The following is a 16087-nucleotide window of genomic DNA, read 5'->3' as shown; positions in this document are numbered from 1 at the left end:
AACATAGAATTATCACATTACCCAGCAATTCCACACCTCAATATTTATCTCCAAAGTTGAAAACAGGTACTCAAAAAAAATGCTTGTGCACAAATGTTTACAACAACACTATTCATAACAGCCAAAAGGTGGAAAAAACCCCAGCATCCTTTAATGGATAAATGAATAAATGTAGTACATACATACAATGAAATAGTATTCAACCGTAAAAAAGGAATGAAGTACTAATACATATTATAATGTGGATAAATCTAAAAAGCATTATACTAAGTGAAAGAAGCCAGACAACGGTCATATACTGGATGATTCCATTTATGTAAAATATCCAAAATAAGAGAAGACTTCGTGGAACTAGCAGAAGGATAGACACATAGATCAATGAAACAGAATAAAACAAATTGTAGCTACTGAAACCTGATTTTTTTTAAAGTTTATTATCATTTTAATATAGCAGTCATTTTAAGTTAAAACTCTTTCGACAAATATTGTTTTAAAAACTTGAGGATGCTGCAATAGTTTGGTTATAAAGCTCAAGCACTTTTCCAACTCTTACATGTTTTTCAAAATCCCAATGAGTAGAGAGAACACAGAACAAAGGTAAAGGAAAAGGGCCAAGATTTGTAACAGGAAAAAGATGGCTTTGATTACAGTCTCCCAGCCTTTTGTAGTGTAAATTAATTATTTTAAATAAGAAATATAAACTTGTCTAAAAATATAACACATGTATATTTCAAAAGACTAAAACCATCAAGTAGAAGGTCCTTTGAATAGTAAAATTTCATGTGCTCGAAGGGTTTCAATGCATTATATGAGGTTTCCTGCTTTGTCTATAAATTTTTATGGTCTGCCTTAAAGCACACAAAACATTCTTGAATAATTTTCTTTTCTACAGAAGCTAATCTGCTGAATTGCCTTTTCAACATTTACTTTGCTTTTTAACAGTGCAAATTATATCTGAGTAAAAATACTCCACAACCATACATATTGCTCTAATTGTGCTATAGAGCTGACATGGAATAATGAAATACTAATTGCAGTTAGAACACTTTATTTGTTCAGAATTGATTCTTGCCTTGCCCCACTTTTAGAAATTTCTACAACCACAAGGCTTATGCTCAAACACCAACAAAGAATCATTTGACCATAAACTGAATCAATGTTTTCACCAGCTCTTCCCACAATACACACTGCAGCTCAGGCACAGCCATTACGAAACCCCTTAATCTACATATACATACAACACAAGTAGATATTAAGGCTTATCCTGGAATTGTCAAAAGCCCCCATTTTTTGGATTTGCTAAGCTCTGCCACACTCTCCTTTAAAAGCGATGAACTTGGACCAGTACAGGCACCTAGCAGATCGTTCCAGTTATTTGCTAGCTGGGTGTGGAAGAAAGGACATTGTTGCCAAAACTCTCTTGTGCAATATCGGTTATCAGTATTCACCTGCACCTACCGGATATGTCAAATTTTCTCTAGTTCAGTAGATGACCAAGGAAAACTATAAACTCTCACTTGAACGCAACACAACTATGAACTGTCACTTGAATGCAACACACAATGAAAAAATTTTCTTCAAAGATCACTCCTTTACCTGTTTGACATCATATGCCAGAAGAACACATTTTAAATCTGGTGAAACTGAATGTCTTGATGCTTTGAAGGTTACCTAGAAATAAAAAGAAACAATTATTTTAAAGAGCTTAATAATGGAAAGATTGACATGCATTTGGATATGTAAGTATAAAAAAAGATGTCCATTCTCCTCATAACATTGTAAAATAGGCTTTCTCGTTCGTATTATAAGTATGCACAGGCATGTACATATGTAGGACCTTACAGATGGATATAGAAACTTGGAGAGGCTATATTAGACAGTTCATTAAGAAAAGTTTTGCTAACGTATCTCCCCTACATGTTATCACTTAAAGACTAAGTTAATATTTTCATTGATAAGAATAAAAAAGCAAAACATCATTGAACTTCTTAAGTAACCAAAATGCTTTTATATTTGCATGTTGGATTAATCAAAAGGAAAAGAAATAGTGGCATTCTGTGGTGTCATGATTTTCTGTCTCTGCACTTCTGTTTTTTCTCAGGTTGTATATTTATGTTTTTCAAAAGACATATGTTAAAGACAAAATCTCCTTAAAGGAAACTCCCAGAGTGAGGCAGATTAAAACACAAATACATAACTGATTATACTCAATATGTATATATGGTATAGAAATATAAACAAATGCACTACACATGTTTAATTTTGAGCTTTTTATTTTACCACTGAATAAATCCAATGTTAGAAAGACTTGAACGTAAAGTGAAGGATAAATACACTGAGAGCGGGAAAATGGTTTTATTTGGGAAAGAGATTCCATGTAATTTCATATCTAAAGAGAAGGCAAGCAAATTGAGTTGCTGCAACAAAAGCCTACAAAACGTAAACAAAAAAATAAAATAAACTGTACATGGATTTTAAGCAAACTAATTTGTATGGTTTTTGCAGAGAAATACAGGTATAAATAATTGTATACATTTTATGTCTGGGCAGTTTCAACAACACTGGTCTCTAAGAAAAACAGAAAAGGGTGAAGTCAAGGTTTTAGTACTTAGAAATTCCCAAAGACAATGGAAAGGATAAGAAACTCAGAAGAACCAATATCTGGCAAAGTTTGCATGGTATAATCAAAAATATATTTGGTCTTTTTCCCTGGTTCCTGGCACAGAGCTTCTAAAATGCTTGGAATTTCCTGAGCGATAGAAGGGTCTTTTGTTAATTAATAACTAGCCCTCTTTGACCACACACAGTTTATGTTAATGAGATGACTCCAGGATTGGGGGTCGGGGGAGAGTGGCAAGATAGCTTCTGGAGAAGAACCAGCCACCTGATTAGAGAGCGAGAACTTTGAACCCTACCTGGAGGTCAGGGAGGGTGGTGGGACTGGAGCTGAAGTTCAAGCATATGGCCGATGATTTAATCAATCGGGCCTAGGTAACAAAACCTCAGTAGAAAACCTCTGAACCATGAGATTTGCAGAAGCTTCCTTGTTAGTAAACATATCAATGTACCTGGAGGGGACATATCCCAACTCCACTGAGACAGACTGTACTTAGGACCCTTCTCCATTCACCCTATTTACCTATTCATCTGGCTTTTCATTTATATTCTTTATAATAAACCGGTAATCATAAGTATAGTTCTTTCTGTGTCATTCTAGCAAATTATCAAATCTGAAGGGAGATTGTGAGAACCACCAAATCTGTAAACCAAGTCCGATAAAAATGCAAGTAGCCTGGGGTCTCAGGACTTGAAGCTGATATCTGAAATGAGAGCAGGCACTGAGTCCTTAACCCGTGGGGTCTTCACTAACTCTGAGTAGTTAGTATCAGAATGAATTGAATTGTAAGTCACCCAGAGAATTGTTGTTGAAATAGCACAGTCTGTTCATTTCTGAGCCAGATATGCAAGAGAATGGAGTACTCTGGGAGAAAATACTTGTACATGGTAACGTTGATTTAGAAGAGGTGTTGCCTATATACATCCATCTTGTACCATCCACTTAGAAGATCAGAATAATCACTGGCAATAATTCACCTCAAGGAATTTGTTTTTCATTTTTTCAAAAAGCCACTTCAATAATAATGAAAATAACAACAACAAACAACAATCACAACAGTAGGGCTACCATTGATCTATCAACTGTCATAAGCTCTGAAATTGCTTAGAATTCTGTGGTTCTCAATAATTCCCCCACCTCCTGCCCCATGACAAAGCTGTGAGGGAGGTATCTTCATTCTAACCCTTTCTTTTTTTCTCATTAACTTATTGTGTATTGAAACTTGATAGATATTAGCCTGTGTGAGATTTAGGGTGACATATAGAACACAAGGTCCTCTCACTCAGCATTGCACATTGCAGTATCAAGAGGTATACTGTTACACAAGAGGAGGTTTATTGTTATTTAAAAATTGGTTAAAAGGGCAATGCCATCATTCCAGTCCTATGGGAATAAGAAAACTCTAATAATACAGTTCTTAAACTTTTGTCAAGGTCACAGAGAAGTATATATAATGAAAGAATGCAGGAGGAACTCCTTTCATAAGCCCTGTGCCAACAGGAGATTCTTTCTTTTCTCCTTTCCTCTCTTCCTCCCTTCCTTCCCTCCTTTCCTTCCTCCCTTCCCCTTTCCTCTCTCTTCTCTCTTTCTCTCTCTCTCTTGTTTTAAAGAGCTACCCTGTCTGAAGTCTGAATTATTTAACAAAAATTTCACCCCCCTCGTCCCCATCCGTTCTCACGGAACGTTGCTCACGCAAATTAACTTCCACGTTCACAGGTGCATCTGAGCCTCTGGTAACATTTTAGTATCTTTTACAGTTCCTACAATTATCCAGTCTGGCACTTTATTAATTATCACTATAGTGCCTTCAGCTTCTGCAGCATACAACCTGGGAAACTTTCCAAATACCTTTTCAAAGGCCCAAGCTGCTGAAACTTCGAACTTAGAGTTGTGCACGGGTGGTGCTGCAAAGAGACTTGCTGATGATACACGTCTAAGAAACACATCCTTGCCGCTTAGTCAAGGGCCAAATCCCTCTTAACCTAAGCCATTAATGTTATCGTCTGTTGCATCTGGGTGATTAATCCTTCCTAGCAGCCACCGGAGACCCCTTGGTCTACACTGACCCTAATTACAGACATTAATATAGTTCCAGTTGAGTCTCAACTTGATATGGCCTCAAATTAGTGTTTTGGGAAGTCTGTTATTGCCAATAATGCTGTTATGTTACCTACATAGTTAATCACTTAATTACTATTGTAATAAAAGGATGCAGAAATATTTTCTACATGTGTTTATCGGGTATTATTCAGCAATGATGTTTACTAATGCATTTTTGAACAAAGGGCATTAAAATGCATGAACTCTGCCATCTAGGAACATTCGATTAAAGCCAAGTAAGGTGGGATAAACAGGAAAACAAATACGCGGTGGTTAACTAAACAAATCAACAAGGGAGACAAGACATTTGATCAGTTGAGATACAAATGCATGCTTTCAGGCAGCTTGGCGAGATTTTGTAGCACCTCATTTGTATGTATCATTCAACTATACCAAAACTAACTTATTGAACATTCAAAATAAGATGAACACCATGGTAAAAACTGAAGGTGCTACAAAGTCGAAAAACAACGTCACTAGAATCTTTCCCATCTCATACTGGGCAGGATAAGACAAGCACTGTGTTTCTCTGCCCCAAATGCCTTAAAAGACTGGATGTGTGGTAGAAGAAAGCAGCTGAGTAAACTGAGGACAAATGGAGCAGTCAGGCTGTCAAAAGGGGGCAGTAGCCCCTCACCTTCAAATAATCATTATCTTATAGGAAATTATATACAGTATTTCTAACTTTCCAATTTTTTTCAAGATAAGCTGGAAATCAAGCTGTTAATTTACAATCTCATGATTCTTAAATTATAGCCCGATACTTTGAAACATATATGTGTACCAGATTCTGCCTAGGGGCTGCTAGTTTGCTCAATTTTGGTAAAGCAAAATTTGACATAAGGATAAGGGGGTGGGGGTGCGGGTGGAAACAATGCTATGAGATTTAAAAAACAGGTGGTGTACTTTTCATATACTCGGTAGTAATGTAAGTGAAAACTTCATGATCCCACGTTTTCCAGTTAAATGAAATTATAGACTGCATTATGAGAACAACCTTTAAAAATGTACATGTAGTTTTAAAAGATTCCCAGAGAGGTGGGGCTAACCCCATGGTTTAGTGTTAACATTATACATGTATTATTACCAGCATGGATATGGCAGAGCTAATCACTGTTTTCATGAATGGTGAAATTTAAAGCCAAGGAAGCAACAGAATCAGATTTGAATTTAGAATGATTCCTCTGGCAGTTGGGGGAGTTAGATCTGATGACATCTTGAGGTCAGTGAGGTCTGGTAAGAAGCTCTCATGACAATCCAGACAAGCAACGTCAAGAAGTTAAGAAAGATGCAAGGGCACAGGGAGGAGGGTACATCTGCAAGGGAGATTGCTGATAAAAACAAAAGAATTTATTGATTAGATCTGAAGACTAAGAAGAAAGTGTACAAAACAATTTTGGGTTTTCACGTTTTTATCACTGGGTAAATGTTGCTACTGCAAACAAACTTGGGAAAAAGCAAAAACCAGGCATATTTTGAGGAAAATTTTAGACACACCAATTTTAGATATGCTATGGTTTTAATCCTAGTGGGATATCCAATAGGGGATATTCAAGCTTTTTGTACATAAGCCTGGAGTTTAAGAGAGATATCTGGAATTTTATGGAGTATCAGATGAAAGTTTACATTCAATGTAAATTCATTCTCATCAGACAAAAGGAGCAAAACCTCTCAAACAACATGTTCTACTATGAGTGGATCAGTAACAATGCAGTTATTATGAGTAATGTTTACGATTACTTTTATAAGTAAACCTGTTCCACCTGCCATAATAACTTCACCTCTCCCTGCTCTTTATTCAAGCTGTATTTCTCTCAAATATCATTCTAATTCTCCCTCTTTAAGCCTTCTCTGTCCTTTTCAGTGCAAGTGATTCGCCTGAGTCATATGTATACAATTATATGTGCAGTTCATTTAATCACTGATCACTTCCATTATTGCTCTTTTGGGTTGTTTGGAACCTTAATTTACATCTACTGCCACAGTGATGCCCCTATTAAGAGGCTCCATGGCAATGATTCATTCTTGTCAGAAACATTATAACTAGAGGTAAAACTAGACAATGGACTAGACTGTTCCAAGATGTCAGATATTGAATATCATGGCAAGAAATCATTAAACACAAACATAAATGTCAGAAGTGCCAGAACATATAAAATATGCATTTGTATAACTTAAGGCTGAGAAAAGAATGAGCAAGAGGAGAAGAACAAGAGATTGGATTAAAATGAACAAAAGCTGGTAGAAGACTTGGTTGCCTTAAGATTGAGAAATGACAGATGCATAAGAACAGTACAGTTCAGGTGAGTGTTATTCTAGATCTTGTAACATGCTGGTGATAAAAGTATGTATAGGTGGGCTTCCCTGGTGGCGCAGCGGTTGAGAGTCCGCCTGTCGATACAGGGGACACGGGTTCGTGCCCCGGTCCGGGAAGATCCCACGTGCCGCGGAGCGGCTGGGCCCGTGAGCCATGGTCGCTGAGCCTGCGCGTCCGGAGCCTGTGCTCCGCAACGGGAGAGGCCACAGCAGTGAGAGGCCCGCGTACCACATATATATATATATATATATATATATATATATAGGCACCTCTATTACAAAAAAAAAAAAAATTACTGGTCCAAGAACTTGAGTTGGAGAATCCACTAACTTAAAGTGTAGGTGGGTACATTTTCAACAGATATAGAATGATGAAAACAAGAAAGTAGGTCTTTGAGGACCCTATGGTCTTTTTTTTCCTGATCCCTCCACCTCACCCAACCAAAATCCTACACACACACACACACACACACACACACACACACACACACACACAGAGACATATACACACAAACACACACAGATTATGTTTAATTTATTTGGCTATAATTTCCCTCATTACCTAATCTAATTTTAGCTTATTGATAACTGACAAAAAATGTTTAGAAAAGTCATCTCTTATTCTAGAAAAATAAAATATTATTTTTTCAAGTATGTGATTAAGTATATATTGTCAATAAGCTTCTTTTACAATGCAGTCTATAAATAATCATGAAATGAGCATGAGGAAAGATTTTAAAAAGCCAGTTGACCTTAAGTGGATGGCAGGAGGGAAATGGTTACTATACAATTGATAAAAAAGGAAAAGAAGGTCGAAAGAAGGCAGAAAAGAAGGCAAACCAAATCGCAGTCTATTAAGGGATACCAAAGATGGACTCTCTTTCTCTGTCTGGCTTCAAATGAAAGAAACAAGGAAGAGGCAGAGCGACTGTTTTTTTTTTATCTTGCAGCTCTAAATAAAGCCATGTTTGTTTGTTATAGCCATAACTGTGTTTATATGCAAAGATTTTTTTAAAAATCAGACATTTTATTCTATTTTTTTTAATATTCTCTTTTCATAACTACCCAATTAATTAGTATATTGTCTGAATTATATTACTTTGTGATACCTAGGACATCCATGTTGTATAAACATAATGGATCGTCTCTAGTTTTTTTTCTTGGCACCATGCATCTTATTGATTCTAGAATATTTTATTCAAAAAGTCAATGGAGAAAATGCCATGGTGCAAGTAGCTAGTTTTTAAGACTATTAAATCAGTACTTACTAACCCATGTAGAATGCCTCACATATATCTTTATTGCTCAATAAATGTGAACAGCCAAATTAATATTTTATTGAGTTTGATCACAGTCCATACACTAAAACATTTAAAAAACAATTTTTATTTTTAATAGAAGGTAAAACTAATGGTCTCTGAATTCTGTTAATAACTTTAAAAAAAGGGCCAACAAGATGACTTTGAGAAAAATGTGAGTATTTCTGCACTCAAAAATATAACAAATTGGGCTTCCCTGGTGGCGCAGTGGTTGAGAGTCCACCTGCAGATGCAGGGGACACGGGTTCATGCCCCGGTCCGGGAAGATCCCGCATGCCGCGGAGCGGCTGGGTCCGTGAGCCATGGCCGCTGAGCCTGCGCGTCCAGAGCCTGTGCTCCGCAACAAGTACAACAAATTAAGAAAGCTTAGGCTGGAGAAGAAAGTTAAGGAATATTGTAAAGTGCATACTTACACAAATTATTCCTTTGAAATTGAGTTACGCTAATCTGATTCTTCAAATTGTTTTAATGTTTTCTAATCACAAAACTTCAAACATAATTTATCTTAAATGGTGTTATTACATTCAGGTAAAGAATGTAATGCACTAAATGTAATGCGCTAAAAAATACAGCATATAGAAAGAAGTTAAAAGTTATGAAAGTCCAAAAAATATCACATTAGAATTTCTGTATAAGTTTTCCTATTCATGGCCTAATATAATTTGTTCAATACAATGCTTATAAGACAAGTTGACTGGATTTTTCCAGTAGCAAATTACTTAAGTACATTTTTGCAATGATATTCTATCAGATAAATATTAGAGAGAAAACCTAATTGATAGTTACTATTTTAAAACATGATATGGACTTTTCAAGAATTTGTGTCAGTAATGTGATTTTATATCTCTCATAGGCCAGGGAGTGGCTACCAAGAACTTTGAAATTTTCATATATTTAAAAAGAAGAGAAAATATAATGACCAATATTGCTTCATAAAAAAATTTAACCTGGCTGAATCTTCTTTAAAAATGAGAGAAAAATAGGAAAATACTAGTGCTGTAAAGATTGAATTTTGGTTGACAGGTGATCGATTTTTCTTATAGATCAAAGACCCATTTAAAGTTGGTATGACATCATTAGTTTAGCATTACCATTGATAATCCCAAGGAACAAGAGAGAACATATGTTAGTAACTGAAAAGAAACTTATTTGAATTCTGGTATATTCTTCAATAATATCAGGTTAGATATTTACTTTCTTCTCTCTATTTATTTATTTATTTATTTATTTATTTATTTATTTATTTATTTATTTATTTATTTATTTGCGGTACGTGGGCCTCTCATTGTTGTGGCCTCTTCCGTTGCGGAGCACAGGCTCTGGACCTGCAGGCTCAGCGGCCATGGCTCACGGGCCTAGCCGCTCCGTGGCATGTGGGATCTTCCTGGACCAGGGCACAAACCCGTGTCCCCTGCATCGGCAGGCAGACTCTCAACCACTGCGCCACCAGGGAAGCCCCTTCTCTCTTATTTTTATCTTTGATAAAACTATTTATATAAAGAGTATAATATTTATTTGTTGTTTTCATCTTAATGGACCTTGGATGCACAGAATTAGATTAATAATAACTTTTGTCTCTTGACAGAGTGTCATTTGTAATAAATTTAGCCAATAAAAATATAACATGCCCAGTTAAACCTGAATATCAGGTAAACAACAAATATGCTGTAATCTCTGAAAATAATGACAAACCATACAATAATGTGAAAATAACATAAAAGTATGGAATATCCTAGAAAAATTAGTGAGCTACAACTAAATGTAAATATGCATGAATCAGTAATAGAATGCTGTGATAAAAGGACATACATGAAGATCATGGACAGCCCGGTTCCTCTATTAAAAGTTCAAAACCAACTAAATATGTCATTTAGGCAAACATATACATAACCAAACTGAGTTAGACATTCACCAGAAACCCAAGGATACAAAAAAATAATTTCCAGAGCAAATTAGTTTAAATGTTGAGTTGTCATTTACTAAACCTGCACTTTAATGGTCCAAAGCTAAAGGTCATTCTTTATTGTTCACTTAATCAGAAATGTCTATTAATAGATCTTAAGCTCAGTTGAGGAGAACAGCAGTTGTTTGCAACTATGACTGAATAAACTTTTGTGTTCTTTCCTGATGCACATGTGCAACCATTTTCATATGGTGTATATATCTAGGGAGAAATCTGTGGGTTGTAGGGTGTGTGAATGTTCTGCTTCACACAAAATGACAAACTGTTACCCAAAGTAAAAACACAAATTACACTCCTGCTAGCAATGTGTAAGACCTCCTGTTCTCCACATTCTTTCCAGTTCTTGGTAACGTCAGAGTTAAACTTTGCCAGTGGGATAGGTGCAAAATACATCTCTTTGTTGACTATCATTTTCCTGTTTGTAAATTATGTGAAGTATTTGTTTCTCTGTTTATCAATGATGTGTTTCTTTTATGAAGAGTGTATTTAAATCTTTTGCTTATTTTTCAATAAAATTGGAGGAGTTTTTTCATATTAATTACACACTAATATTTTTCAGTTAACTAATGCTTTTCACCATGCCTTTATCATTTACCACTTGGTATTCTTTACTATGCTAAAATATCTGTCTGTGAACTCTAATTTTGACATGAGATTATAATAGATACAAGATACAAACAAAAAAAAAATTATAGGATGTGACAATTCAGAGGAAGAATCTGAACTAAACCAAAGAATGACAAGACTCAGGTTTTCAGTTCTGAACATCAATGTTTCTTGAGTATATTAACAGGTGGACTACTACTCCTTCTGCTCAGGACTCACAAAGAAGTTGATTCTCCATTTCCTTCTCATTTGTCATTATCTATTTAATAAGCAGATATACTATAACTGACCCTTATCTGCCAAAGCAAAGGGCAATAGTAAAAGAAAAAGTAACTTCAGATTTACTTCCCTGGTGGCACAGAACTTTCTGCTTAACTAGGGAAAGAAAGAGGTCCTGTAAAATCACGTCAAATCCAATAGAATGACGATAAGGAACAATCCGGGGCTGCCTCCAGATCCAATGTCTTGAGCCCAAATCCCCAGCTCTAAAGTAAGAACACTGTTCTTCTATTCTTGTCTAGCAGTCACAGTTGAAAACACTTCTGGGTCTCTTCAGCTGCACTTAGGAGCTCTGTTAGACATTCACCAAAAATGTAAGGATAGATATAAAAATCATTTCCAGGGCAAATTAGTTTCAGTTGAGCTGTCATTTACTAATCTTTGCATTTTAGTGTCCCAAAGCCAAAATTTATTTCTTGCATTGTCCCTTTCTCAGAAATGTTAAGATTTCAATTTTTTTTTTGTTTTGTTTTTTTTTTGGTGGTACGCGGGCTTCTCACTGTTGTGGACTCTCGCGTTGCGAAGCACAGGCTCCGGACGTGCAGGCTCAGCAGACATTGCTCACGGGCCCAGCTGCTCTGCCGCATGTGGGATCTTCCCAGACTGGGGCACGAACCCGTGTCCCCTGCATCGGCAGGCGGATTCTCAACCACTGCACCACCAGGGAAGCCCTCAATATTTTTTAATGAAATATATAGAAGGCTAAGATCAATCCTTTTTCTGCACATTTTCAAATGAGCAGATAAAGGTCAGATTAAGCCCAAGACATGAAGAATGATTTTAGTTTGCCTGCTTCTTTTTTCTTTTCTTTTTTTTTTTTTTTAGTATTAATTTTATTTCACTTTGAAAACTGAGGGAAAAATTAAGGGGTACATTTCTAACACTTTATAGGGCAGATGGTTCTTCTTATATTAAATAGGTATTTAAAGCTAAATGAGTTCATTACAGACATTTACTCACAAATCCTCCCATTGTTCCTCCTTCACTAACGCTCATTATTCATTCCTTCTTCCACCAGTTAATAATAGATACAGGTCTAATAAGACATTTGAAATACAAAAAAAACTTTCACTGGACTTTGCAGATGGTGGTGAATGAATGATTCCAGTGAGATTCAAGCTAAGTAGAAATATGTAAAGATGAAATGCTGCTGCACATGTGTCTCACTTGCAAAGTCCCAATTATAAAAGGTTATGCAAAGGAATTCATAGAAAAAAATGAACCAATTGTCAAGGCACATATGACAAGATAATGCTCAATCTCATTCATAATTAAATAACTGCAAGTCAATATAACAATTAAGTACTATTTTTTCATCAGCCAAATTGATACTAGTTAATATGTTGGCAATATTAGTGATGGCCAGAGTAGGTTAACAGGCAATATCATATACTATTGGTGGATCTGATTAATACAATTTGATACTATTAAATTTCAAATTGACATTTCTTTTGACCCAGCAATAGTACTTCTATGAATTTAGCCTACAAATATATTTCAAAAATGGTTGCCAAGTGTATTTACAGGAATATAATAGAAATGAATATATGGTAGTGCATTATGCAAGGGAATTCTATGTACTCGTTAAATGATATTAGAGAAAAACAAAAGCATTCATATAAAAAGACCTTCAGGTTATATTATTAAGTAGATGAAAAGGGGAGACCATTCATGCTGTTGAAATTAAATACCCCCACACACACGAGTGCATATATTTTGAAATATATTGTTTATGTACAGATGTAAGAAGATCCACAGACATATTTCTGGAGTCATTTTTGGTGAGCAGAAATATGTACATGGCTACCCTCAAAAAGGAGTACTGAGTGATATGGAGGAAAACTTTTATTTTTATTATATATACATGTATATCAGCACTGTGCAGAAGAACTTCCTATGGTAATGGAAAGGCTTTGTATGAACATCATCTGGTGTGGCAGGCACTGGTTACACTTGGATATTGAATGTTTAAAATGTGGCTGTTGTCGCTAAAAGATGGAGTTTTTAATTTTACATGATTTTAATTAATTTAAACATAAATTTAAATAGCCATATGTGGCTAGTGACTGTCATATCAGATAGGTCAATATACTATATATATTTTTTCCAACCATGTTTTCACTATATTGTTCTTAAACATGTCAATGAGGGAGATTAAGAATAATATTTCTATTTGTAATTATACTATAATTTATAAAATCTCAAATGTTAATATTTAAGGGACATATAAAAATTATGGGACATAACAAATGATAAGAAAGAAGAAAGCCACAGAATTGTAAAAATAGTATTAAACTGAAGGAGAGAGTATAAACATAAATGCTTTGCTCCAAATAAAGGGAACTTACAATGTGAATTTGTTTGTTTGTTTGTTTTACTTAATATGTAAGTGTATACATAGTATAAAGATGTAAGATTATCTCTATGAAATGAATCTTTAATTACTATTTCTTTTATAAAGAATAGAATGTGTAGATGAAACATATCTCAACATAAAAAGGCTATTTATGACAAACCCACAGCCAACATCATACTCAACAGTGAAAAGCTGAAAGCTCTTCATCTGAAATCAGGAACAAGACAAGGATGCCCACACTCACCATTTATATTTAACATAGTTGAAATTCCTAGCCATAGCAATCAGACAAGAAAAAGCAATAAAAGGCATCCAATCTGGAAAGGAAGGAATAAAACTCACTATTTGCAAATGACATGAGTCTATATATAGAAAACCCTAAAGTATCCACCAAAAAAGTTTAGCGCTAATAAATGAATTCAGTAAGGTTTCAGGATATAAGAATAATATACAGAAATCTGTTGCTTTTCTATACATTACTTATGAACTATCAGAGAGAGAAAGCAAGAAGACAATCCCATTTAAAATCACATCAAAATGAATATAATACCTAGGAATAAACTTAGCCAAGGAGGTGAAAGACCTATACTGTGAAAACAATAAAACATTGATGAAGAAAACTGAAGCTGATACAAAGAAATGGAAAGATATCCAATGTTCGTGGATCAGAAGAATTAATAGCATTAAAATTCCCATATTATCCAAGGCAATCTACAGATTTAATGGAATCCCTATCAGAATACCCATGACATTTTTCACAGAACAAAACATATAATTGCAAAATTTATATGGAACCACAAAAGACAACAAATTGCCAAAGCAAACTTAATAAAAAAGAACAAAGCTGGAGGAATCAGGTGCCCTGATTTCAGACTACACTACAAAGCTACAGTAATCAAAATAACACGGTACTGGCACAAAAGCAGACACACACATCCATGGAACATAATACAGGGCCCAGAAATAAACCCACACACTTATGGTCAATTAATATACAACAAAGGAGCTAAGAATATGCAATGGAGAAAAAGAGTCTCTTCAATAAGTGGTGCTGAGAAAACTGAACAGTTACATGTGAAAGAATGAAATTAGAACATTTCCTCACACCATATACAAAAATAAACTCAAAATGGATTAAAGACCTAAATGTAAGACCTAAAACTTCCTAGAAGACAACATAGGCAGAACACTCTTTGATAGAAATTGTAGCAATATTTTTTGGGGATCTGTCTCCTCGGACAAAAGAAACAAAAGGGACCTAATTAAACTTAAAAGCTTTTGCTCAGCAAATGAAACCACTGACAAAATGAAAAGGCAACCTACTGAATGGGAGAAAATATTTGCAAATTATATGACTAATAAGGGGTTAATATCCAAAATATATTTACTGTATATTTGCCTTTACCAATGAGTTTTTTCCTTTCATAATATTCACGTTTCTGGTTGTGACCTTTTCTTTTTCACTTAGAGTAGTCTCATTAACACCTCTTATAAAGCTGGTTTGGTGGTGCTGAACTCTTAACTTTTGCTTGTCTGTAAAACTTTTGATTTCTCCTTCAAATCCAAGTGAAAGTGTTGCTGGGTAGTTTCCTTGGTTTTAGGTTTTTCACTTTCATTACTTTAAATATACTGTGCCACCCTTCTGTCCTGAAGAGTTTCTGCTGAAAAGTTAGCTAGCAGCCTAATGGGAGTTGCCTGGTAGGTAACTCGCTCTTTTCCCTTGCTGCTTTTAATATTCCTCCCTTTATTTTTAACTTCTGCCATTTTAATTTCAATGTGCCTTGGTGTGGTTCTCTTTGGGTTGATCCTGTTTGAGACTCTCTGTGCTTCCTGGACCTGAGTGTCTGCTTCCCTTCCCAGGTTAGGGAAGTTTTAAGCTATTATGTCCTCAAATACGTTCTTTGCCCCTTTCTCTATCTCTTTTCCTTCTAGAACCCCTATAATATCAATGTTACTATGCTTGATATTGTCTCAGAGGCCTCTTAAGCTGTCCTTATTTTTTTATTCGTTTTTTCTTTTTTTCTGTTCATCATTCGTGATTTCCACTACTCTGTCTTCCAACTCGCTGATCCATTCCTCTGCATCATTTAAGATACTGTTTATTCCTTCTAGTGTTTTTGTTTGTTTGTTTCTTTTGTTTTGTTTCAGTACTGCATTCTTCATCTCTATTTGGTTCTTCTTTATATTTTCTAACTCTTTGTTAAAAACTTATAACTTCTCTCTCTGCTCATCAATTCTTCTCTCAAGTTCATTGATTATCTTTATTGTTATTACCTTGAACTCTATCTGTTAGATCACCTATCTCTATCCATTTCATTTAGTTCTTATGGGGTTTTATCTTGTTCCTTTGTTTGGAACATGTTCCTCTGTTACCTTACTTTGCTTAATTTGCTGTTCCTATTTCTTGTATGTTGGTTAGGTTTCTCAACCTTGGAGAAGTGGTCTTTTGTAGGAGACATCCTGTGCATCTCAGCACCACATACCCCTCTGGTCACCAGAGCTATATGCTCTAGGGATGCCCCTATGTGGGC

The 16087-nt window shown here is 35.3% G+C and overlaps 1 protein-coding gene across 4 annotated transcripts in view; it reads right to left on the bottom strand.

The window, feature by feature from the left end:
- Positions 1 to 16087, bottom strand: part of DPP10 (dipeptidyl peptidase like 10) — a 1292066-nt gene that overhangs the window by 319122 nt on the left and 956857 nt on the right. For all 4 annotated transcript variants that reach the window (XM_030843834.2, XM_060302530.1, XM_030843833.2 and 1 more), the window contains exon 5: positions 1597 to 1671. In XM_030843834.2, the coding sequence (XP_030699694.2) occupies positions 1597 to 1671 (75 nt within the window). The remainder of the gene's footprint in view (positions 1 to 1596; positions 1672 to 16087) is intronic.

The sequence above is a fragment of the Globicephala melas genome, chromosome 7 (assembly GCF_963455315.2).
Source record: "Globicephala melas chromosome 7, mGloMel1.2, whole genome shotgun sequence".
NCBI lineage: Eukaryota > Metazoa > Chordata > Mammalia > Artiodactyla > Delphinidae > Globicephala > Globicephala melas.
This window is presented reverse-complemented; position numbering and strand designations above follow the sequence as displayed.